Source organism: Galeopterus variegatus, unplaced genomic scaffold (assembly GCF_000696425.1).
Source record: "Galeopterus variegatus unplaced genomic scaffold, G_variegatus-3.0.2 Scaffold3561, whole genome shotgun sequence".
In the NCBI taxonomy this organism is placed as follows: domain Eukaryota; kingdom Metazoa; phylum Chordata; class Mammalia; order Dermoptera; family Cynocephalidae; genus Galeopterus; species Galeopterus variegatus.
Window position 1 is genome coordinate 116,077 of NW_007729672.1, and position 26,358 is coordinate 142,434.

At 43.0% G+C, this 26,358-nt stretch overlaps 1 protein-coding gene and 1 pseudogene across 1 annotated transcript in view; both read left to right on the top strand.

The window, feature by feature from the left end:
- The first annotated feature begins 745 nt into the window (after window positions 1-745).
- On the top strand, window positions 746-15,328 carry LOC103601036 (annotated as a pseudogene).
- A 359-nt stretch (window positions 15,329-15,687) lies between these two features.
- Window positions 15,688-26,358, top strand: part of LOC103601033 (aldo-keto reductase family 1 member B10) — a 12,332-nt gene continuing 1,661 nt past the window's right edge. The window contains exons 1-9 of the mRNA XM_008585409.1: window positions 15,688-15,825; window positions 18,590-18,757; window positions 19,843-19,959; window positions 20,892-20,969; window positions 23,718-23,840; window positions 24,118-24,224; window positions 24,826-24,907; window positions 25,440-25,523; window positions 25,965-26,047. Of these exons, the coding sequence (XP_008583631.1) occupies window positions 15,760-15,825; window positions 18,590-18,757; window positions 19,843-19,959; window positions 20,892-20,969; window positions 23,718-23,840; window positions 24,118-24,224; window positions 24,826-24,907; window positions 25,440-25,523; window positions 25,965-26,047 (908 nt within the window). The 5' untranslated portion in view covers window positions 15,688-15,759. The remainder of the gene's footprint in view (window positions 15,826-18,589; window positions 18,758-19,842; window positions 19,960-20,891; window positions 20,970-23,717; window positions 23,841-24,117; window positions 24,225-24,825; window positions 24,908-25,439; window positions 25,524-25,964; window positions 26,048-26,358) is intronic.

Genomic DNA, 26,358 nt, shown 5'->3' on the forward strand with positions numbered 1-26,358 from the left:
TGAACAAGAGCCTAAAAGCACAAGCAACAAAAGAAAAAATAAATAAATGGGATTATATCAAACTAAAAAGCTTTTGCACAGCAAAGGAAACAATCAACAGAGTGAAATGACAACCTAGAGAATGGGAGAAAATATCTGCAAACTATACATCTGACAACAGATTAATATCCAGAATATATAAGGTAAAACTTATTACTCACGTATATTCATCAGACTAAAATAAAAAAGAAATATAGCTTCTTATAAGTACAAAACCAAGAATAGATTGGTAAATTCATGAAGCTAACAAGTACCTTATCAAAGCTCTTATTGAACCTTCTGGGGTCGATTAGGAATAGCCACAAGTTCTTTGTAACAACTCCCATCAAAAGGTGGAATCTGTTTCCCCACTCCTTGACTCTGGGCTGGCTTTGTGACTTGCTTTAACCAATAGGATGTAGCAATAGGATGTAACCAATAGGTTAAAGCAGAGTCTTGCTTTAACCAACACTGCCCACATTCCAAGGGTAGGCTCCTAGAGTACTGCCGCCTTATGAACAAGTCCCAGTTAGTCTCCTGGAGGATGAGAGACTTGTGAAGAAGGGTCCCAGCCTTCTCTGATATCCCAGCCCACCCAAATGAAACCTGAACATGTGAACGAGCCCAGGTGACAATCACCATGTGAGGCAGAGACAAGCTTGCCAACTGACTCCAGCCCAAAGTGCCAATCCACAAAATTATGAGCAAATATGTGGTTGTCGTTAATATGAGCTGGTTAGTTACCCAGAAACATCTGACCGATATACCGTCCTAATGCTAATTACCTAATAAAGATCTCCCTTTTCACTGACTCATAGTTTAAGTGGTTCTAGAAAAAAATATTACCAGGAATAGTGCACATTTCTCTATTCTGTGAATCACAAAGGATTGACTAATTGAACATTATTTGAGCTGCCATGTCATTCAGTATGGGATGGGACAGTAAGATGCCCACGTGTAGCTTTATGAGACTCTCTACAATTTAGTGGCCTCTATAGATTATGAGACATTCATGTATTATTAATATTGAAGTAGATAATTTAACTAACATTAATATAGGGTGGTAAGATTTTCCATTCACAGGTGCAAGATATCCTGATAATTGACCTCTATGAGCTATGTCATAATCCACAGCCTGGAGGTTAATATACACTTCAAGATTCAACCAAAGCCAACTTACAAACAAGTGAAAACACATAAAAGACAGAAAAACCCACTACCTGCAGGCTGAGAGCAATGTCATTCCATGCCCTGCCACAGGCCCATGTCATGTCCCCTGGATTATGGACTACCCAACTAGTCACAGGTGATTCTATTTTTTTTTTTTTTTTTTTTGTCTTTTTCGTGACCGGTAAGGGGACCGCAACCCTTGGTGTGGTGTTGCCCTCACCGCGCTCAGCCAGTGAGTGCACCTGCCATTCCAGTCACAGTGATTCTAATCAGGTCAGGATTTGACCATCTCTCAACTAAACCTGGAATTGCAACTTTTAAAATCAAGACACTGCTGCTTACCTCTCCTCTCTGTACCCCATTTCACAGAGAAAGCAATCACAGGAAAAGAAGGCCCCTGTCTTCGCTCTCTCTTTCCTTCCTTCCTCCCCCCCCGCTTCCTCCCTCCCTCCCTCTCTTCCTTTCCTTGTCTAGCTGGGTAATACAGAAAATTGGTACCAGAGGAGTGGGGTGTTGCTTATAACAAATACTTGAAAATGTGGAAGTGGCTTTAGAACTGGGTAATGAATAAAGGCTGAAGGAATTCGGAGGGAAGGCTAGAAAAAGCCTAGATATTGGTGAAAGTTTAGAAGACAAGAAAACCAGGGAAAGTTTGGAATGTTTTAGAGACTGGTTAGATGATGGTGACCAGAATACTGATAGAAATATGGACAGTAAAGGCCATTCTGAGAAGGTCTCAGATGTAAATGGGAAAGGACTTACTGGAGACTGGGACAAAGGTCAACCTTGCTATGAACTGGCAAGGAACCTGGCTGCATTGTGTCCATTCCCTAGGACTTCATGGAAGTTGGAACTTAAGAGTTGTGAACCAGAGTATTTGGCAGAAGAAATTTCTAAGCAGCAAAACATCCAGGAAGCTGCATGGCTACTTATTAGTAGCCTATGCTGAGTTATGGAAGAAAAGGCAGGATGTAAAGCCAGAATTTAAAGGGAAAGAAGAGCATAAAGATTTGGAAAGTTTACAGCCCAACCATGTGGTAGAGAAGCAGAGAGCGTTTTCAAAAGAAAAATTCAGTAGTGCTAAGAAGATTAGTACAAAAGAATGGGATTATCAAGAGAAGGGGGAAAAGGCCCTGAAGGCATTGCAGCCTCTGGGACCAACCCTTCCATTTCAGGCCCAAAGACCTAGGGAGACAGAATGGACTTGGGAAACAGGCCTGAGGCACCCTCTATGGGTTCACTGCCCAGGGCCACCTCGGGATAATGCTTCTTGCACCCGTGCTGCTCCAGCCTTGGCTAAATTGGCCCCACACGCAGATGGACCTGCAGCTCTGAAAGATACAAGCCAGAAGCCTTGGCAGCGTCCACATGGTGTTCAGTCAGCAGACTGGCAGAATGCTAGAACTGTGAAGGCTTGGGAGCCTCCACCCTGATTTCAACAGGTGTATGGAAAAACCTGGGGGCCCAGAAAAGATTTGTCACAGGGGCAGATTCACTGCATAGAGTCTTCACTAGATCAAAGCCAAGCAGAAACAGGGGAGCTTTATTCTTAATTGCCAAAACTTGGAATCAACCAAGATGCCCTTCAACAGGTGAATGGATAAGCAAACTGTTATGTACCCAGACAATGGTATACTATTCAGTGAAAAAAGAAAGGAGCTATCAAACCATGAAAAGACATGGAGGAACCTTAGATGCATATTGTTAAGTGAAAGAAGTCAATCCGAAAAGACTAAGTACTGTATGATTCCAACTATATGACATACTGGAAAAGGCAGGACTATGGAGACAGTAAAAAGATCAAGGGTTCAGGGGGACAGAAGGAGGAATGAATAGGTGGAGCATAGAGGATTTTTAGGGCAGTGAAACAATTCGGTTTTATACGATGATGGTGGATACATGCCATTATACATTTGTCAAAACCTATAGAATGTGCAACACAAAGAGTGGATCCTAATGTAAACTATGGACTTTCATTAATAGAAATGTACTAATATTTTCTGTAAACCTAAAACTGGCCCTCCCAAAATAAAGTCTATTAATTTTTAAAAAGTTGTAAGAAAAGAACAAGACTGTCACATCTGGGAATGAGGTAGGCTCAGGGCCCACTTATCCATGAAGCCTAGTAGACACAGTGCCAAAAGGCCTATGATACTCTCAGGGACCCACAAAAGTGTCTTAAATTTCTTTTAAACTCAGAAGAAAAACATAAATATAATAATAATGATGAATATATAATAATGAATCCAGTCTTTATACCAACAGTCATAAAATATACTTAAACTTTTTTTTTTTTAATGTAAGAAAGGGCCCATGAAGGCAAAAGTTTCCAGAACCTACAAATGCCATAATGTGGCCCTGGCTGTGTGTCAGTGAAACATAACACCCAGCAAACTTGAGTGTGGGCCTGCTCCATGGCTGGGGTTCAGTTGGGAGGGACCTAATTGCTTATAGAAAAATGGTGTGTTAAGAAAGATGCTGACTGAGGCAAGTGGTTCCAGAGGAATCTCATGCAAGCAGACTGCTGGAGAAGAATTGAAAAATGAATTAGAAGTTGTAGAGCAGGTACAGGGCTCAAGAAATGCAAGGTATTTTCTAATTTGGGTAGAAAGCTGGGCTAGGGGGAACTGAAGCACTGGGTATCACTACACAGGGAACGGCTAGGCTGGGATGGATGGATATCTGGAGATTGGGAGACAGAGAAGAGTCCTGTTCTCCAAGGTGTGGAGACCCCAACGGGAGAGACTTCACTCTCTCTGGGTAAAGACTGAACAGGCCTGGAAAGCATTCTTGGTGCTTCTTCATGTTATATAAAGAAACAGGAAGTAGTTCCTGGCAGAAAGTCTGTGTATACTTTTCTTCTACCACTGGTAAGAATGCTGTGAACTTGACTTAGATCCGTCCCATGCCTTTCCTTTTATACAAGTAAATAAAACATATTCCATTAGCCTCAGTGATAAACATCCAACAAAAGAGTGCTTTTATGAGTTACAAAATTTTATAAAAATCTTTAAACTGTCTCCATTCTTATGGCAAGCTTTCAAAATTAACAATGACTGAGAGGAATATTTCTTACCCATAAATTCTCACAAAAGACAATCATTATTCCCATTAATAATGGCATTTCATGGACTTCAAAGGATCTTGGATCAAGAAATATTATTGATCTGGATTGATCTCTTTGCATTATGGCTTAATCCAATCATTCTCCAACTTTAGTGTGTGTTAGAATGACCTTAGGGGATTATCAAAAAGGTAGACTCCTAAGGACTACCTCATCTCCATTCTGTTTTAGTGGATGTAGGAATCTGTATTTTTAACAACAATCTCAGCTTGCTCAGGTGTCAGTGGTGGGTAGACCATACGACCAGAAACATCTACATGGTACTTAGGGTATAATCTCTAGTTTAGAGAAGGGTTTCTCAATCTTTACAACACCTTAGAATTCCCTGCAGAGCTTTTTACAATGCCAGCAATTTCACTCCCGTGTAAATACCAGAAATGTGAACATATATTCACCAAAAGACACATACAAGAATGTCTATACCATCAGTCCATAATAGCTCCAAACTGGAAACATCCTTAATGTTTATTAATAGTTGAATTGAAATGTTGTGGTCTTTTCAAGGAACACATGTGGGGTTTTTTTTGTTGTTGTTTCCAGTGGAATAATATACAACAACATGAATAAACAAACCAGAACTACATTGAACAAGGTGGATGAGTCTTACAAGCATGCTTTTCAGCAAAAGGAGTCAGACGCAAAAGAATTAACAATGTATGATTCCAATGAAACATTTAAACAAAATTGAAAACCAGGAACAACTGTTCTTAAAGTGTTAGAAGTCAGGATTGTGGTTGCCTTGGGTGTCTGGGAAGTGACTGGGAGAGGGCATAAGGGGGATTTCTGTGTCTATAATGTTCAGTTTTTTATTCTGGGTATGGTTACATGGCTGTGTTAAGTTTGTAAAATTTAGTATCCAACGCTTATATTGGGAGCAGTTGTCTGGTGTATGTTATATTTCAATAAAATATCTATTTTAAAAAATATTTATATCTATTTAAAAAAAAAAAAAGAGAGAGAGAAAGAGAAAAGCCACTGACTGGGTCCTGCCCCAGTCCAGTAAATCTGAAACGCTTGTGTTTGGGTGTCTGGGAGAGAAGGTGTGGTCCTGAGAACCAAAAGTTAAAAGTTCCCCAGGTGATTCTAATGTGCAGCTAAAATATGTCTACAAGTTTTTTGATGCTCCCCCCTTCAAAAGGTGGAACCTAGTTCTCCACACCTGAAGTGTGGGCTGTACTTATTGACTCACTTCTGAGGACTAGAATGTGGCAGAAATGATGATGTCTGACATCTGAAAGGAGGATGTATAGTAGCCAGTTAGCCAGTAGCTAGTAGCTGGTAGCTCTGTTTTCCTCATGGCATCCTCCCTCTCAGATTACCTGCCTGGGATCTGAAGCCAGCTGTCATGTGGTGAGGATGCTCGATCAGCCCTATAGAGAGGTGCACGTGGTGAGGAACATAGACCTCTAGTCAAAGCCGTGGGAGTGAACATTTTGGAGGTGGGTCCTCCAGCCCCACTTGAGCCTTCAGATGACTGCAGCCCCTTGAGAACAACTCATAAGAGAATCTGAGCCAGAGCCATCAGCTAAGCTGTTCCTGATTCTGACCCACAGAAACTGTGAGAAAATAAATGTTGTTTTAAACAATTTAGGTTTTGGGATAATTTGTTATGTAGCAATAAGTAACTAATACACCAGTGAATATCCTTCCTATGCTCATGGACACATCCCATTGGCCATCACCTGCCATCTTTCAATCACCACTACTCCTTCCAGTGATATCATGAAACCTTCAAGGAAGTGCCACCCTTTCTAAGTATGCCCCTTCCACTGACATCAGTATATAGTGGTAGAGTCACCACTCCCATCTTCTGCCGGATACTCATCTCTCTCCTTGTTTGGTGCATATAGGGGTGGCAAACAAGTGAAATACCAGGTGGGGGTGGAGTACTGAGGGTAGCAGAATAGTACTAGAGTTAGTCATGGAAACTCTGGAATACAGTAGACCTGTGTTTGTAGCTTCGCTTTGCCATTTGATCTTGGGCCTCTTGAATTCTCAGTTTTCTCCTCTCTAAAATGGGGTTAATAATCATACCTACCTTTTAGCATTGTGACAGTTGAATTAGGGAATGCATATAAGTCAGCCCAGTACCTAACTATAAGCAAGCAAACAAATAGCTATAGAGCCAGACAGCATGAATTCAAATCCCTGCTCCGCCATTTACCGTAAGCCAATTACTTAACATCTCTATGTGTCAGTTCCTCATCTATGAAATGGGGATAATAATAGCATCTACCTCATGAGATAACCCATGGGATACATGCAACACAGAGCCTGTTAAACAAACAATCAACCATAAAAAGAATGGACTCAAAGTCAACCCTCTCCTCATCTGATGACTAAGGTTTTTTGTTTGTTTCTCTTATGCTGGGTAGGTTCATCAGGTCATCATGGAAATAAAACTTTTAAAAATAAATTAGATTTAAATTCATTTCTGATAGCATGAAGAGAAAGTGAACTGGGTGCAACTCCTGCTGTGTTTAGCATGTGCACGCATCTGGAAGGACAAGCAGACCCCACTGTGTGCTGTGAACAAGTCTGGATAAACTGCTTGAAGGGTCAAACCTTTTAAGCCTGATAGGCTTGGACCTAGAAAGTGCAGAAAAAGGACGACCTGCTCCTAAAGACCTAAGACTGCTTGAACTTTACAAGCTAGACACGATCACTCCCTCAGAGGCTGACAGCCAGGGAAGGGAGTAACACAACTGAAGAAAGACCAAAGCAGTGGCCAACTTTGCTAGATAATGCGAGAGACACAAAGATTAGTAGGGGAGTTGACAAAACAAAGTGCTCTCAACAGTTACAGGATGCCATCGACTTGCTGAGTCCTGGTGACCTTGCACTCTGGATCATGTGTCTTACCCAATTCTGTTATAAATGGCCCGTCCCCAGGTTAGGTCGGGGTGCACCTGAAGAGGTGGGGAAATGAGTCTGATGTGGCCCGCTCTTTCCCCACTACTAACGCCTCCTCGTTACACTCTTGGCAGCTGTGGCCCACCTTCTTTGAGAAGACCCTGGTTAGGAAAGCCTTTCAGAAGACCCTCCAGGATCTGAAACTGGACTATCTGGACATCTATCTTGTTCACTGGCCAATGTCATTTCAAGTTGGAGTGACTCCCTGCCCCAGTCTCTAGTTCCTGAGCCGATGCCAGAAAATAGCGGTCATGCCAGGGCTGGGGTGGCATGGGCTGAAGCAAGAGGTCTTGCACTTTGTAACTGTGAAGTGCAGGTGGTGAGGAGGAGATGAAGGAGCAGAAAGGCACTGGCTGGGAAGGGAGACTGAGGCCTTGTGTGGCTGCTGCAGTGGCCACGTGCCTGGGTTTTCTCACAGTTCTGGATGAGATTTCTGGCAGCCCAGACAGCTGCAATGCCACATGGCCTTTGCCTTGATTCCACGTGTAGGGTTCTTTTGCACTAGAACTCTTGGGAGGCTCTTGCATAACATTCTGGGCTCAACCCTATGACTAATATGACTAATATAAACACAGCAAGTATGGTGGTGCTGTAAGGTGGCTGGTGCTCACTGAAAAAGCAGCACTCACTGCCAGACTCTGCATCTTCCTGCTCCTGAGAGGTGGGGGGCACGAATTCCCAGCTCTCTCCCCTCCTGACCAGCTCTAGGCTTCCAGAGGCTGCAAGCATAGACGCTGGCCAGTATCTTCCCCAGGAAACCATACCTTTGAAATCTACTTCTTATCTAGCAATGTTGAAATTAAAGATTCCCCCAGTGTATGTGGGATCTGGGTGTATGAGGTTAATGTCCATGGTGATAATGATGACTTCTGGAATGTGCTAACAATGGGTTTTAAAATTAATTCAGTACTTTCTAAATAATAAGGATTTACAAAATACATAAATTGATAAAGAGATTTTATTTAAACTTCTATATTTCAAGTCTGTCCTCAGAAGCTTGAAAAAATGGTATGTAGGTATGGGTATTTAGCATGAATTAGAATCTTAAAACATGGTTAGCAGGTGTCCAAATGCAGATTCCTGGAAGCTTTTTGTTATGCCTTTACAGCCTGGGACTAATTTCTTCCCCAAAGGCAAGATCCTCTCCACCAAAGCAACATTCTTGGATGCCTGGGGGCTAGGTTCTAGCTTTCTCTAAGTGTGCAGGGGGAGAAAACTTTCTTTCAGGCATCCTGGGGACTCCACATTGATACGAAACAGCTCATGGGCCCTATACTGTTAATTTCATTATTATTCTGTAGTCCTTCTACCTCCTTCCTTGTCGCCTTTGGCTTTGGGTCCATCTGCCACAATTTACATTTTGAAGGTTAAGACTGAGTCCTCCAATGAGACTAGAAATGTAATGTTCCCAAATTTGGGAGACACTCGTGCTGTTCTCCAGCCAGGGGGAGGCATCTGGAATGGGGGTTCTGGCCTGGCATGTATTAGCTGAGTAGCTCAGAGTAAGTCATTTCACTCCTGTAGTCGCAGTTTCCTCATCTTAAAAAAAGCCTATCATACGTACTAATAATACATTTTTGGGGGGATGGGGTAAGGATAAAGATTGCTAATTTGCCTACAAGGCAGGGTTATATTCTTTGTTTACAAATGATAAAATTGGACCCAGGGCTCTCTGACTCACAAGCCCAACCACCAAAGCCTCGAGCACTGTGCTGGGCAGACAGTGAATAAACATGCAGAGGTCAGGAACACAGTGCTCTGCTTATCAGATTAAATAATGACCTTTTTACTTAATTCATACTGAGAATATAATGAAGGGATGAAAGTTTTTCCCAGATAATTTTTTCTTAAACCATTGTGTCTTCTTGCAAAAGCCAGTAGAGAAGAAAACGAATGAATGAACTGTAAGTGAATCATGACAGAAAAAGTCCAAGAGTCAACTGGGTTATTTTGTCAGTGTCTGTGTGAAGGACATATAGTTGTAATTTTGTGTTATGTTTTACAGCTTGCTGTATTAAGTCTAACCTTTCTGAAGAGCATAGAATTCCTATGAATAAATTAAGTGTAACTTTCCTAGGGATCGTTGGTTCAAAAGTATTTATCCACAAGCACAGATTTCTTGCTGCTTTGAACTTTAACAAACTAGCAATAGAAAAATTTACATAGCAAAACTGAAGTGATACTGAGGGAGAGAGTAATGAAGCAGAAAATGATCATCTCATGATGGCTTGTTAGCAACATGGTAAATGTGTCTGAAAGGAATTGTCTTTGGCAAGTAAATCTTTTAATTTGCCCACTAAGAGCAGAAAGCCTGTTAAAAGGAAGTACAGAAAAAACTATCTGGATTTCTATGGATGGGTTTTAAAGATTATTCTGAAGCTCTCAGTGTTGTATGTAAAAAAAAAACTCAAAACAAACAAATAAACAAAAGCAAAGAAAAAAGTATCAGCAATAAAAAGAGCTGTCTGTAGTGTTACTGTTTAATTTTCTTGGCAAGGTAATATCATTTTTGGCTAGGTTCTGCAACTCAAAATTAGCAAGAATCAAAAAACAGTGATTTATGTAATTAAGATCAAAAAGTAAATTAATGGAAATATTGCATCTCATGAGCAAATCCTATATGTACAAGTAAATCAAATACTCTTGAAGCACTCATACTTACCCGGCTGTGTCCTGCCTGGATGTGGCCATTAGGCACCCACACTTGCCACGCGGTGCCCAGCTCTGTTATCATAGTTACTCAGCTGCATCCCTGCCCTTCCAGACACTGCTGTAACAGAATTTTCCACACTGGCTCTCCCCTGCTGTAATGTACCACCCTGAGTAAGAACCAGAACTATAACAATATAAAAGTGATAGCCCCACTGTGTTCTGGGCTCAGCCTTTGTGACCATAGTCCACTGAGCCAGTGCCAGCACATCAGTAAACTCTGCTTCCTGCCACAAGCCTTGGTGTCTTGCTTCTCCCTGCGAGTTAGCAGAATTTCGCTGCGACACTCTTGGTAAATTCTTCTGAAGGCATCAATTTGTCATACGTATCTGCTACCTTCCTCGTATAATTAAATATTAAATCCATGATAGAATGTGACAGAACAACAGTACTGTGTAAGTTGTGAGATGGTTGAGCCCACATATTAGAAACAGGGTTCGAGCTACAAGTTGAAAAAACGATTTTATTTATATTTATATATTTCTTTTGCTTTAATAACCACAAGTCATTATGCAACTACATAGTCTTAACTATTTGTTTGATATATTCACTAAAATAAATTTATTTAATCCTGAGCCTTCAAGAAAAGAGATCACTTTTTCTTTCCTAGTGACAAAATTGTACTCATCAAAAGAAACTTGAATTCTGGTACTTAACAATAAAAAAAGTTCAACATATTTATTTACCAGCCATGAATAACATCCTGTTAGAGAAAAATTTCCAAACTGGTGGTTTAATAAGTAATATAATGGTTTATGTGCATGGACTCAACCCAACAAATATTTTATTCTAGAGAATAAAAATTGAATCAAGACTCACAAGATAGCCTAAGATTTTTGCACTCAACTTTGCAGTAAATTCAATAGGAGGGCTCTGTCATGTATATTACCCAGGCAAAACATGGCCTCTTAAATATCTTAGGAATTATTTGTTGTGAGAGGTGGAGACTTGTATACATTTAATGTGGGTTCCACAGGATCTCTTGCCCTAGCTCCTATGATGTCATTAAGTATGGCAGTTATATCATTGTCCTCTGCAAAAAGTGCCCTGATTTCCACAGTGCTATGTCTTCTGAATGAATACAAGAATGATCGCTAAATAAAACATTTTAAAGGCATCAAAAGATATCAAATGTGACACAGGCAGGATTGAATAGAGAAGCACTGGGTGTTCATGTGACCCCACAACCAGTTCAGTCAAAACCTCTTTGACCACCCTGAAGCAGAGGGGAGGAAAGAAAGTGTAAAGAAGTGAGGGTGGATCATGCAAGCAAACTAAACCCGAATTGTGGCAAACAAATGCCTTCCTATTGTCTCATGGTGCACCCGGGCGTTTTAGGAACCTTATGATGTGATCAATTCTAAACTGCTTTTCCCAGTTTGAAGACCTTCATCATCTGCACTGGAGGGTCTCAGCTAGGACTGTGCTTTAAAATCACCTGAGTTTAAAAAATCTCAATGCATAGGCTACACCCCAGATGAAATCAGTAGGAAACTCTGGGGGTGGAACCCAGGCACGAGTATTTTTTTAAATCTCCAGGTGATTCCAGATCACAGCCAAAGGTGAGAACCACTGCATTGAGAGTCCCCTGCACATGTAATGCTAATCCCCACTGTAAGCATTTGCCTCTGTCCCCTCCCATACCTGCTCTTGTTTTTTCCTCTTTGTCCAAGTTATTTTTTGAGGCCCAGCTTAAGCTCCAGCCAGAATGTCTCCCCTGATGACTTTGGTGCCTGTGAGTCCCTTTTTTCTGTGCCTTCCCTGACTTTCAGTGCTCTGCCACTGTCAAATGAGCTGAGCACCAGTCAGCAACCTGGCTGAGAGCTACACAGAAGGGAGCTCCAGCACTTTAAGTGGTCTGTAAAGAATTTCAGAAGAAGGAAGCTGTAGGGTAAGTGCTTGACATAGCTCTATTCCCCCATCTCACGCATACCAGAGTTCCCCCTCCGCTCTGGGAAACTACCCCTGGCCAAGGTAGTTACCCAAGGAAGGGTACATCCCCTTTAAGACAAATGAAGACTGGAGGAAGCAGGGACCCTAAGTAAATAAATTAGCATGCTGGTGCTAAAGCACTCTGACACCAGGAGAGTAGGGAGCAGATTAACTTTATCTACTCAGCCAGGTCTCCCACGTGATCTGAGTTATATAAGCTGGGTAAAGGTCTGTGCATAAGCTTGCAAATGATTTACACCCTGACTTTGACCTGTTAACTGTTGTGTGCACCCCATGGCAGTGCAGATATCTAGATGGCCAGCTGCCATCAGCGACTGCCATAAGTCTAATAAATTGATGTCTCTACCTGTTGAAATACCAGGTGAGTTCTTTGGAATAGGCAAAAACTACACTAGTGCCCTCTCAGATCTGGGGCTCCCATGATACAGAAGCACATTGAGGACTTTTATATCCCAACAACTCCTGGACATGATCTGGACATATAACAAGTGGACAATAACTGCATGTTAAATTTGGGGCTGTGGCTAACATATATGCTATTTGGGTGTGAGTTTATAAAAAGCTCTTGTAGGTTAGAAATTATAAAAAGATACCCTTTGTTGGGGTCCATGCAGTTTCCATGGCAGGGAGCATGGCTGGGTAAGTGGACAGTGGGCAGATTTCAGCCCCATACGACTCTGGAGCTGGTGTCCCTGCCAAGGCACAGTCTCTGCATGACATTCCCACACTGCAAACCAAAGCATGGTTGACATGGGAGAGTCACCCAGAGCCCAGACATGGTGCCATTCTACGTGCCATAGATCCTTCCCTGGCTGTCCAACACCCAGCTTTGGGTGAGGTGAGAGCTGCAAGCACATAAAACCTTGAACTTCGACAACTATTTCATTCAGGCTCTGAAGGAGCATAAAGCTGGAATCAATCCTTAATGGGCACCCATGGCTTGGGTTGAAATTTCCTTTTAATACTTCAGTAAACCCTCTGCAGGGGATCCTTTATCAACCTGCTGCAGAGAGGTTTAAGACAAACTAGGGTCCCTGAAGTCACTCTAGGACTGCCCAGTGGTATTCTTCTCTATGACAGGTCATGGAGGAGCTGGTGGATGAGGGGCTGGTGAAAGCCCTTGGTGTCTCCAACTTCAATCACTTCCAGATTGAAAGGCTCTTGAACAAACCTGGCCTGAAACATAGACCAGTGACTAACCAGGTAAAATCTGCTTAGTGAAAGGTGAAGATTCTTGTCCTGTTACTTCTTAAACATTTGGAGGCAAGTTCAGTGCCGTGTACTGAATCTCATATCAAGGGTCAGTGATGAGGACAGTTTGGGGAGGTGCGAGACAGATCTTGGGTTCTGGTGTAGCAGGTCTATTACAGGCCAGGTGTTTGGTCTCAGCTTGGTGGTGTTTTTTGTGTGTAGAACTCCACATGAGCAGCTGAAAAAGCAGTTCAGCTTCCCTAGTGATGGGGATTATTTGCTTTTGCAGATTGAGTGTCACCCATACCTCACGCAGGAGAAACTGATCCAGTACTGCCACTCCAAGGGCATCATGGTCACAGCCTATAGACCCCTGGGCTCCCTGGATAGACCTTGGTGAGGCTTCCCGGCGGTGGATCTTTCTCTTAATACTCTGAAAAATATTTTTTTCATTGGCTAATGTATTTATGAGAGTACCAGTCATCGGGGAGATAAATGAGTTTAAGGCAATGTGTTTGTCACACTCAAATGGGATCATCATGCTAGAAAATAGGAATTAAAAAAACAAAACAAAACAAAAAAACTTGCAACATGCCTGACCCTCTGTGAATTTTCCAGTTCAGCCTCCCAGGGCTGGAACAGGCTTTGCATACTGCTGAGGCTTCAGAGCCCATGGGTGGGCCCACGGGAAAGACTCAAAGCTTTCAGCTCCTCCTGACTGTCTGGAAGATGGAGAGACTGTGATGACCTGCCTGGAGCCCACCCCTGGAGAGATGTACATCCGCTTATGGTAACTGTGACTTTTAGTTACACCGGCTATCTTTCTGTCCCTAGAGCCAAGCCAGAGGACCCTTCTCTTCTGAAGGATCCCAAGATTAAAGAGATTGCTACAAAGCACAAAGAAATCACAGTTCAGGTACAATGGGATTCTTTTTTTTAAAAACCCAGCAATCCCACTAGTGGGTATGAATCAAAAAGAAATGAAATCATTATGTTGAAAAGAGATATCTACACTTCCATGTTTATTGCAGCAGTATTCAAAACAGCCGAGACATAGAATCAATCTAGGTATTTATCAATGGATAGATAAAGGAAATGTGGTATACATACACAATGCAATATATTCAGCCATAAAAAAGAATGAAATCCTATTATTTATGACAACATGGATGAATCTGAAGGACATTGTGTTAAATGAAATAGGCCAGTCACAGAAAGATAAATATCACATAATCTCACTCAGACATGAAATCTAAAAAAGCTGATCTCATAGAAGGACACTGTAGAATGGCAGTTACCAGAGGCTTGGGTAGCTAGGGGAGAGGGGGATATTGGTTATTGGTCAAAGGATATATAATTACAATGAGATAACCAAAAAAGAAAAAAAGGTCCAGAATAGTCAAATATATAGAGACAGAATAAGCAAATGTACAGAGAAAGAAAGTAGAAATGTGATTGTTTGTGGCAGGATCAGGGGTGGGGGTAGAAAATGGGGTGGCGGGGATGGACATGCAGGGAGGAGAGAAAGTGGGAGCGACTGCTAAAGGTTATGGAGTTTCTTTCTTGGATGATGAAAATGCTCCAAAATTGATTATGGTGATAATCGCACAACTCTGTGAACATACTAAAAACTATTAGATTGAACACTTTGATGGGCAAATTTTATATGTGAATTATATCTCAATGAAGCTGTTTAAAAAAAAGAAATGCAGAATCTCAATTTCTACCCCAGACTATTGAATGGGCATCTGCACTTTAAGAGGCTCCCCAGATGATTGAGACTGAGATGCGCAGGGACCCCACAGAGCTGGAGGAGCTCAGGGGCCACCAAGGCAGAGTTCAGCACATCCTAGTGCTCAGTGTGGCAGGTCTGAGAAAGTCTCCTGGGATGTTTCCACTGTTCTGTCATCTTCTAAACCTTGAGATTTCAGGGTATTAAAAAACAAAATGTATATATGTATGTACACATACATATACATTCACAGGAGAGTACTTCCAAAAGTTCATGGAAAAATAGAATTGACAGATAATACTAATCTTTCCATGAACGTTTGGAAGTACCCTCCTATACAAATGCAGAAAAAAGGCTGGGAGAAAACAGCATTCTGCCAATGGTATCCTGAATGGTGGAAAGAAAAATGATTTATTTTTCCTTATTTGTAATCTATAATTTCACATTTTTTAAATAGTGAGTATATAGCGTTTTATAATCACAAAGTTTTTTTATTTAAGGAAGGCACAGAATTGTAAAAGTTGATTAAAAACACAACCGGTCAAATCTCCAATTCCTAAATAAATAAATTAAGAATATTAGCATAAAAAAATCCTGTCCAACCAGTTAACATCTTAGAGCAATTAGATACAAATTAAAATACATGCACTTTTATTTATCATTTATTAAAGAACCAAATGCAAAAAATTGGTAAAGCCCCTAAATATCAATCATAAAGTAATTCATGCATTTTGTACCAAGAAGACTTTGTATAACAACGTTGCCTGGTTTAAAATCCATTCACGGTAATTCTTAATCTTACAAAAGGCTGGAATACACTTTCTGTTCTAGCCAGGGCAGGAAATTACTCCAAGCCAGAGCTTCAGCTCCTCCCCCAGCACCAGTGCCAGCTCCCTTAATAAGACAGAAGACACCTTTCTCCTCTCTCAGAACACTTTCTACACCAACCATGGCCACCTTCGTGGAGCTTCGTACCAAAGCCAAGATGCCCATCGTGGGTCTGGGCACTTGGAAGGTAAATATGCAAACCTTGGGACACCGGCTTTCTTCCAGGGGCCTTTGAGCATTTTCTCTTCTCTGTTTCCAGTTTCTAGCAGGGGTTACACTTCAAAGAACACTGTTGTTTTCCAGGGCAGTTTCTCTCTTAGCAGCCATTTCTCTAAGACACTCCCTGGCTCTAGAACACTTAAATGGGCTCAACATTTCAGGGGTCCTGGTCAAGGGTTTGCTGCTGGCTGGAAGGTGGAGAGGAGAGGGTGCAGAGTTCTGAAAATGCTGGCACCCCTTGCTGCTCGTGGTGTGCGACTTGGAGCAGTCTCAGGTGGCCTGGGAGCTTGTTAGAAATGCAGACTCTCAGGCCCCAGCACAGGCTGCTGAATGGGCATCTGCACTTTAACAGGATCCCCAGGTAATTCCCGTGCACATGCAGGTCTGAGAAATGCTGCCCCCACACACAGCCTGGGCTGAAAGTCAGGAGCTCAGATTCCACCCAGGCTGTGTCGATGTCAGGTGGCAAAACGCTATAAGGCACATCCCCCTGAGTAGTAAGTGCTCAGTGCCGCAGATTCCTGAGACTCTTAATGTAAGAGTGACATTGGCCATCATTTTCTCATTCTGCTTCTTGGCCATTGCCATCGATGATGTCACCACCCTAACTAGTTAGCAGGAGCAATCTTTGGATTCCTTCTCTCTCTTGTCCCTCAGGGCTGCTCTCCCTGTGGAGTCTTCCTCCTTGGTCTCTCCTTCTTTGCACGTGTCTTTCCCATCACTTGTCCTGGGCTAGAGAGCAGGATCCCTCTTTGATTCAGCACTGGGTGGTTTTCGGGATGCATTCTTGCTCAATGTGGGTGAGCAGATCAATTCCAGCTTGATTCATTCTCAGCCTTTCTGGCTCAAACAGCACGATCGGCCCCAAATGAGAGCTTCAGATACATACAAAGGTGACAAATAATCACGTCCAGATCTCCAGGGAATCTGCTCACCATGTACATATTTACCAGAAATGTTCAGAATATCAGAATTATGTGTAGGAATTATAAGGAGAGCCATGTTCAAGGCATGGGATGATATAATTTTGAAGGATTGTGTACTAATAAGTGGAGAGGGGGTAGCGGCCGGAGAGGACTAGGGGAGCTTCTGAGCTGCATGCGGGGTCCTTTCCTGTCCCAGTGGTGCAGCTGGTCATCTCCCTTTTCCACACTTTTCAGTATGTTAGTTATTCCACAGAAGAAGAGGTTTAAAAAAGATTTCGTGAAAGATCAGTAATAAGTGCTATTTTTTTCATCACTGTTTGGTTTGGCTAGGTTAAATCAGAATGGGGTATTACTGATGCTGTTTAGTTATTTGTCTTGTCTTGAAAGTAGAAAAGAAATTTCTTATACAGTTTTCTGCCTTTTTTCTGAAAACAATTACATAATGGGCCACATGTGCTGAACCTTAACGTGTGTCAGGTGATGTGCTAAAAAAACAGAAGGACCTCATGACTCAGGTGCTATTATTTTTCCCATTTTGCAGGCAAGGTTTAGAGAGACTGAGTAATCTGTTTCAGCCCACACACCTAGTATGTGCTGGCGGCCGGACTTATGCTGTAATGTGTCTGAAACTTGCTCTGGGTTATTCAAGTCCTGTTTTCATCCTGATCTTCAGAAAGTTGCAGTGAGAGCACTTGTCACTTCCACTCAACGGAACCCATTTAAGTTTAGCCTGGATGAGAAAATTAACTGTTAACCTGGATAGGACACGAGGCCACACTCATAAAATTAGTTCACTTTGCCCCCTTTCCTCTTTTTTTTTTGGAAAAGTTTCTAAAGTGTCTTTTCCTCCTAGTGTCCCTTGGAAAATGGGATGTCAATAATGCCGGGTTAGGTGAAGCTGGGCCATGCAGGAGAGCCTATTGGGAGTGGTCTTGGCGGAAAGAGTCTTTGATGGTCTTTCTGTTGCCTTCTAGTCTCCTCCAGGCAGTGTCAAAGAAGCTGTGAAGGTGGCCATTGATGCAGGATATCGCCACATTGACTGTGCCTATGTCTATAAGAATGAGAGTGAGGTGGGGGAGGCCATCCAGGAGAAGATCCAGGAGAAGGCCGTGAAGAGGGAGGAGATGTTCATCGTCAGCAAGGTATCTGTGGCTCCTTTGGTGTGAGGACTTAGTTAGCCTCCAGACACGTGCAAGGATCTGGACTTGGTCAGCACCAAGAATTCTGTCAGCCTTTCCTCCATATACTTACTTCCCCCAGCCCTCTCTGTCTCTGCCTTTAGATACCCCTGGATGCAAACGTATCCACACGCCAGACCAGTACTGGCACATGGACATGTTGCCACCACCCTGCTATTATTTTTCCCATTTTGCAGGCAAAGTTTAGAGAGACTGAGTAATCTGTTTCAGCCCACACACCTAGTATGTGCTGGCGGCTGGACTTATGCTGTAACGTGTCTGAAACTTGCTCAGAGTTATTTGAGTCCGGTTTTCATCCTGATCTTCAGAAAGTTGCAGTGAGAGCACCTCTCACTTCCACTCAACTGAACCCATTTAAGTTTAGCCTGGATGAGAAAATTAACTGTTAGCCTGGATAGGACACGAGGCCACACTCATGAAATTAGTTCACTTTGCCCCCTTTCTTTTTTTTTTTTGGAAAAGTTTCTAAGTGTCTTTTCCTCCCAGTGTCCCTTGGAAAATGGGATGTCAATAATGCCGGGTTAGGTGAAGCTGGGCCATGCAGGAGAGCCTATTGGGAGTGGTCTTGGCGGAAAGAGTCTTTGATGGTCTTTCTGTTGCCTTCTAGTCTCCCCCAGGCAGTGTCAAAGAAGCTGTGAAGGTGGCCATTGATGCAGGATATCGCCACATTGACTGTGCCTATGTCTATAACAATGAGAGTGAGGTGGGGGAGGCCATCCAGGAGAAGATCCAGGAGAAGGCCGTGAAGAGGGAGGAGCTGTTCATCGTCAGCAAGGTATCTGTGGCTCCTTTGGTGTGAGGACTTAGTTAGCCTCCAGACACGTGCAAGGATCTGGACTTGGTCAGCACCAAGAATTCTGTCAGCCTTTCCTCCATATACTTACTTCCCCCAGCCCTCTCTGTCTCTGCCTTGAGATACACCTGGATGCAAACGTATCCACACGCCAGACCAGTACTGGCACATGGACATGTTGCCACCACCGTACCCACCGCTGAGTTGCTTTTCCCATACTGAGGATGGCTCTCTGTGTCCTGCGGTGCCCGTGGCCTCTCTGTTCTCTGTCAGTGGGATCCACCTGCCAGTGGCAGTCAGAGGCGAAGGGTGCAGTCACGCATTGATCCTGAAGACAGCCTTTCAGCGCTGGGATCTCAGTGGATATAGCCCTGAGGGTTTCAACCAGGGGAAAATGGGGAGGAACATTCTTTAATTTCTCATATGAATTTCTTTTTCTTTCAGTCTAGTGAAAAATGAGTTACAAAATGTTATAAAAAGAAGGGGGGTGTTGTGTGTGAGTGGGTTGAGAATCACTGGATCTGTATTATACACAACTGGCTAAAAAACACTAGCTACAGGTGCTTGGCAAGTGCATCTGGAGGGACAAGCAGACCCCACTGTCTGTAGTTAATAAGTCTGGATAAAGGCCTTGAAGAGTCATCCCTTTTAAGCCTGATAGGCTTGGAGCTAGAAAGTGCAGAAAAAGGACGACCTGCTCCTAAAGACCTAAGACTGCTTGAACTTTACAAGCTAGACACGATCACTCCCTCAGAGGCTGACAGCCAGGGAAGGGAGTAACACAACTGAAGAAAGACCAAAGCAGTGGCCAACTTTGCTAGATAATGCGAGAGACACAAAGATTAGTAGGGGAGTTGACAAAACAAAGTGCTCTCAACAGTTACAGGATGCCATCGACTTGCTGAGTCCTGGTGACCTTGCACTCTGGATCATGTGTCTTAACCAATTCTGCTATAAATGGCCCGTCCCCAGGTTAGGTGGGGGTGCACCTGAAGAAGTGGGGAAATGAGTCTGATGTGGCCTGCTCTTTCCCCACTACTAACGCCTCCTCGTTACACTCTTGGCAGCTGTGGCCCACCTTCTTTGAGAAGACCCTGGTTAGGAAAGCCTTTCAGAAGACCCTCCAGGATCTGAAACTGGACTATCTGGACATCTATCTTGTTCACTGGCCAGTGGGATTTCAGGTTTGAGTGACTCCCTGCCCCAGTCTCTAGTTCCTGAGCCGATGCCAGAAAATAACAGTCGTGTCATGGCTGGGGGTGTTGTGGGCTCACCTAAGAGGTCTGGCATGACTCAAACCACAGGTGGCGAGGAGGAGATGAAGGAACAGTAAGGCACTGGCCGGGAAGGGAGGCTGAGGCCATGTGTGGCTGCTGCAGTGGCCATGCCTGGGTTTTCTCGCAGTTCTGGATGAGAGAAACCAGGGTTTCTGGCACCCAGACAGCTGCAATGCCACATCCCTTTGTCTTCTTTCCATGGGCAGAGTTCCCTCCCAGGACATCACTTGAGAATCTCTTGCATAAAAACATTTCTGGGCTCCACCCTTTTCCTAAACCAAGCACACCCTGGGAGTGGTCTCCTGAATAAAAGCCCAAGTATGGTGGTGCTAGAAGGTGGCCAGTGCTCACCAAAGAAGCAGCCAGGCTCACTGCCAGGCTCTGCACCTGCCTGCTGCTGAGAGGTGGGGGGCACAAATTCCCAGCTCGCTCCCCTCCTGACCAACTCCAAGCTTCCAGAGGCTGCAAGCATAGATGTTGGCCAATATCTTCCCCAGGAAACCACACTCTTCAGATCCACTTCATGTCTATTGATCTGGAGATTAAATTTCTCCCAAATTGTGTGTGGGGTCTGGGTATATGAGGTAAATGTTCATGATGATAATGATGGCTGGATTTTAAAATTAATTTGGCATTTCCTAAATTATAAGGGTTTACATACTACAGTAGATCGGTACAGAGATTTTATTTCACCTTCCATTCTTCAAGTGTGTCCTCAGGAGCTTGAAAAAATGGTGTGAAAATATGGGTATGGCATGAGTTAGGCTCCTGAAACCTTGTTTAGCAGGACCAGGTGTCCAGATGCAGATTCCTGGAAGCTTTTTGTTCTGCCTTTACAGCCTGGATCTGACTTGTTCCCCACAGACGATAAAGGCAAGATCCTTCCCAGCAAAGCAACATTCTTGGATGCATGGGAGGTAGGTTCCAGCTTCTAGTAAGTGTGCATTGGAGAAAACTTTCCTTCAGGCATCCTGGGGACTCCACATTGATATGAAACAGCCCATGGGCCTGTTGTTAATTTCATCATTGTTATTCTCTAGTCCTCCTAACTCCTTCCTCTTCAACTTTGGCTTTGGGTCCATCTGCCACAATTTACATTTTGAAGGTTAAGGCTGAGTCCTCCAATGAGACTTGAAATGTAATGTACCCAAATTTGGGAGACACTCGTGCTGTTCTCCAACCAGGGGAGGCCTCTGGAACAAGGATTCTTCACATGTATTAGCTGAGTAGCTCAGAGTAAGTCATTTCCCTCCTGCAGTCACAGTTTCCTCATGTTAAAAAAACTGACAATAAATGCTAATAATACATATCTTTCAGGGTCTGGTAAAGTTTAAGGTAGCTAATGTGATGGAAACATTAGTCATAGAGCCATTTAATCATTGAACCTTACAAGACTGGGTTATTTTCTCCAATTACAAATGATAAAACTGAGAATTAGATCAGTTAGTGACTAGTCCAGATCATAGAGCAAGTGTGTGGCACAGGTGGGACTGGACCCAGGGCTCTCTGACTCACAAGTCCAACCACAGAGCCTCGAGCACTGTGCTGGGCAGACAGTGAATGCACATGCAGAGGTCAGGAACATGAGTGCTCTGCTTCTCACATCAAATAATGACCTTTTCACACAATTCATACTGAGGAAAGAATGAAGGGATGAAAGTTTTTCTCCGATAATTTTTTCTTAAACCATTGCATCCTCTCGCAAAAGTTGGTACAGAAGAAAGCTAATGAATGAGCTGAAAATGAATCATGATAGAAAGACTCCAAGACTCAACCAGGTTATTTTGTCAGCATCTGTGTGGGGCACATGTAGTTGTGATTTTGTGCTATGTTTTACAGCTTGAAAATGTATTGTGTAACCTTTCTGAAGAGCATAGCATTGCTACGAATAAATTAAGTGTAACTTTTCTGGGGATTGTTGGTTCAAAAGTATTTATCCACAAGCACAGATTTCTTGCTGCTTTGAACTTTAACAAACTAGCAGTAGGAAAATTTAGATAGCAAAACTGAAGTGATACTGAGGGAGAGAGTAATGAAGCAGAAAATGATCATCTCATAATGGCTTGTTAGCAACATGGAAAATGTGTCTGAAAGGAATTGTCTTTGACAAGTAAATCTTTTAATTTGCCCACTAAGAGCAGAAAGCCTGTTAAAAGGTAGTATGGAATAAAACTATGTGGATTTCTATGGATGGGTTTTAAAGACTGTTCTGAAGCTCTCGGTGTTGTATGTAAAAAAAACCCAAAACAAACAAATAAACAAAAGCAAAGGAAAAAGTATCAACAATAAAAAGAGCTATCTGTGATGTTACCGTTCAATTTTCTTGGCAAAGTAATATCATTTTTGGCTAGGTTCTCTGCAACTCAAAATTAGCAAGAATCAAAAAACAATGATTTATGTAATTAAGATCAAAAAGGAAATTATTGGAAATATTGTATCTCATGAACAACTCCTATATGTAGAAATAAATCAAATACACTTGGTAAAATCTATGAAGGCATCAATTTGTCATACATATCTGCTACCTTCCTCCTATAATTAAATATAAATCCATTATGAAATGTCACGGAACATCAGTTCTGTGTGAGCTGTGAGATGGTTGAGCCCACATGTTAGAAACAGGGTTCAAACTACAAGTTGAAAAAATGATTTTTATATATATATATAAATATATGTTTCTTTTGCTGTAATGACTACACAAGTCATTATGCAACTGCATAATCTTTAATAATTTTTTGATACAGCCAATAAAAGTAATTCATTTAGCCTGAGCCTTCAAGAAAAGATGTTACTTTCTCTCTTCTAGTGACAAAATTGCACTCATCAAAAGAAACTTGAATTCTGGTACTTAACTGTTAAAAAAAGATCAACATATTTATTTACCTGGCATGAACAACTTCCTGTTAGAGAAACATTTTCCAATTGATGGTTTAATGAATTATATAATGGTTTATGTGCATGGGCTCAAACCAACAAATATTTTATTCTGAGAATAAAAATTGAGTCAAGACTCACAAGATAGCCTAAGAACTTTGTACTCAGCTTAGCAGATACCTGGCAGGAACAACTTCTTGTTAGAGAAACATTTTCCAATTGATGGTTTATATAATGGCTTATGTGCATGAACTCAAATCAAGAAATATTTTATTACGAGAATAAAATTTGAGGCAAAACTAACAAGATAGCTTTAGATTTTTGCACTCAGCTTAACAGGAAATTCAATAGGAGGGCTCTGTCATGTATATCACCCAAGTAAAACAAGACCTCTTCAATATATTAGGGATTACTCATTGTGAGATGTGGAGACTAGCATGTATCTAATGTGGAGTCTACAAGATTTCACGCGCTAGCTCTTACAATGATATTAAGAATGGCAGTTATGTCATTGACCTGTGCAAAAAGTACCCTTATTGCCACAGGTGAGAGTGGAAAGCACATAAGACCTTCACCTTTAACTCCTTTTTCATTTGGGCTATGGATGGGCATAGGGCTGGAAACAATCCTTGATGGCACCCATGGCCTGGATTGAAACTTCCTTTTAATACTTCAGTGAACCCTGCTGCCGGGATCCTGTCTCAACCTCCCCTGCCCCAGAGAGGACTAAGCCAAGCTAGGGTCCCTGATATCACTCTAGGACTGCCCAGTGGTATTCTTCTCTATGACAGGTCATGGAGGAGCTGGTGGATGAGGGGCTGGTGAAAGCCCTTGGTGTCTCCAACTTCAACCACTTCCAGATCGAAAGGCTCTTGAACAAACCTGGCCTGAAACATAGACCAGTGACTAACCAGGTAACGTCTGCTTAGTGAAAGGTGAAGATTCTTGTCCTGTTACTTCTTAAACATTTGGAGGCAGGTTCAATACTATGTACTGAGTCTCATGTCAGGGGTCAGTGATGAGGACAGTTTGGGGAGGTGCGAGGCAGATCTTGGGTTCTGGTGTAGCAGATCTATCAGAGGCCAGGTGTTTGGCCTAGGCTTGGTGGTGTTATTTGTGTGTAGAACTCCACATGAGCAGCTGAAAAAGCAGTTCAGCTGCCCTAGTGATGGGGATTATTTGCGTTTGCAGATCGAGTGTCACCCATACCTCACGCAGGAGAAACTGATCCAGTACTGCCACTCCAAGGGCATCACGGTCACGGCCTATAGCCCCCTGGGCTCCCCGGATAGACCTTGGTGAGGCTTCCCAGTGGTGGGTCTTTCTCTTGACACTCTGAAAAATATTATTTCAGGGCCAAGCCCGTGGTGCACTCGGGAGAGTGCGGCGCTCCTGGGAGCACAGCAGCGCTCCCGCCGCTGGTTGAGATCCTATATAGGGATGGCCGGTGCGCTCACTGGCTGAGTGCCATGTGGCCGATCTCAAAAAAAGACCAAAAAATATATATATATTATTTCATAATTCATTAATGTAGTGAGAGTACATAACGTATGAGAGTATAAGTCTCGGGGAAGAAAAATGAGTCTAAGATAATTTGTTTGTCACACCCAAACGGGATCACCATGGTAAAAAATGGGAATTACAAAAAAACTTGCAACAATGCCAGACCCTCTGTGACTTCTCCAGTTCAATCTCCCAAGGCTGGAACAGACTTTGCAACCTGCTGAGGCTTCAGAGCCCATGGGTGGGCCCTTGGGAAAGACTCAAAGCTTTCAGCTCCTCCTGACTGGCAGATGGAGAGGGCTTTGATGACCAGCCCAGAGACCACCCCTGGAGAGATGTTCATCTGCTTGTGGTAACCTTGGTGATCAGTCACACCAGCTATCTTTTTGCCTCTAGGGCCAAGCCAGAGGACCCTTCCATACTGGAGGATCCCAAGATTAAAGAAATAGCTGCAAAACACAAAAAATCTACAGCCCAGGTACAATGTGATATTTTTTCTTTTTAATCCGGCAATCCATTCTTCTAGTATTGCATTTTATTCCTTGTGTTGTCTTTATTTAACTTCGTGAAAAAAAAAGAAAAGAAAAAAATAAAACTGAAAATGAAACCCAGTAACTGCTTCCTCGAAAGTCCATTGAGATCACCAGGAAATACAGCAAACATCACTGAAACAAGGAAAGCCTCTCTCCAGCACCTTCCTGTTGAGTCCAGTAGCAGAGGGAGAGCATGGCTTTGGAGTCTAGAGATCTGCGTTCAGATCCAAACTCTATCACTTATCAGACTTATGACCCCCAGCCAAAAGAGGAAGGAATAAAGGAAAATTAGAGAGTCGTTGCTAGAATTCAGGGAGTCAACCAAAGGACTGGCAAGTGTTTCATTAGCTATTAAGGTGCTCAGTCAATGATCGTTGTAACGAACCCACAGTGAGCTACAGAGGTATCTGATTTTTCCTTTTAGTGGCAGGGTGGTCCTTGTAGACAGTGGAAACATCATGTCCTCTTTCTGCACAGGTTCTGCTCCGGTTTCAGGTTCAGAGGAATGTGGCTGTGATCCCCAAGTCTGCGACACGGACACGCATTGTTGAGAACTTTCAGGTAAGGCCTGGCTGGTCGGACCTGGTATTTCTCAGTGGGGTATGGGACAGGGGAGAACCTCTCACTGGGCTTCACATTCTGTCCCTGCAGTGTCTGTGGGCACTTCCCCCTTCCCAACACCCTGTCATCTCTCAGGCTGGGAAGCTGACCTCAGTAGAGGTGACATGAATGGCCCATAGGCCAAGGACAAGCTGGGGGCAGTCACCGGTAAAGCCCTGTCAGATGTGAGCACAGCTGTGCCTCACACCACTGAGAAACCCTTGGTTGCCCCTGAGCAGTGAGGTCATAGGACACCACCCAGGAGCTACTGCCCTGCATGTCTGCCTCCCAGCAGCAGAGGAGGTATGCACTGTGGCTGTGAGCCTGCTAGGGTGGATGAAGATCTCAAATCTTACCAGTAATTACCTTACCAGTGACTGTGTGGAACTCTCACCTTTTCAGGTCTTTGACTTTAAACTGAATGATGAGGAGATGGCCACCATACTCAGCTTCAACAGAAACTGGAGGGTCTGTGCCTTGGGGCAGTAAGTGGCAAGGGCTTAAGTTCACCAGGACAATTGTCAGGAGAGTTTCTAAACTGGTAGAGGGTTAGCTGGAAGGATTGGAAGGCAGCTAGGACGACTTTAGTCTTCAAATACTATTTTCTGGCAGCTTTGATTGGAGTACCTGGGAATTGTTGTGAGGAAAGACACAGCCTTCATTCTGCTCATTGTCTGAGCTTCTGCACATAGCGCTAGAATTCTAAGGGAAAACATGGCATTCCTAGGTAGGAGGCAGATGTATTCATTCGTTCGTTCACTCAGTAAATACTTATTGGTCATCTACTATGTGCCAG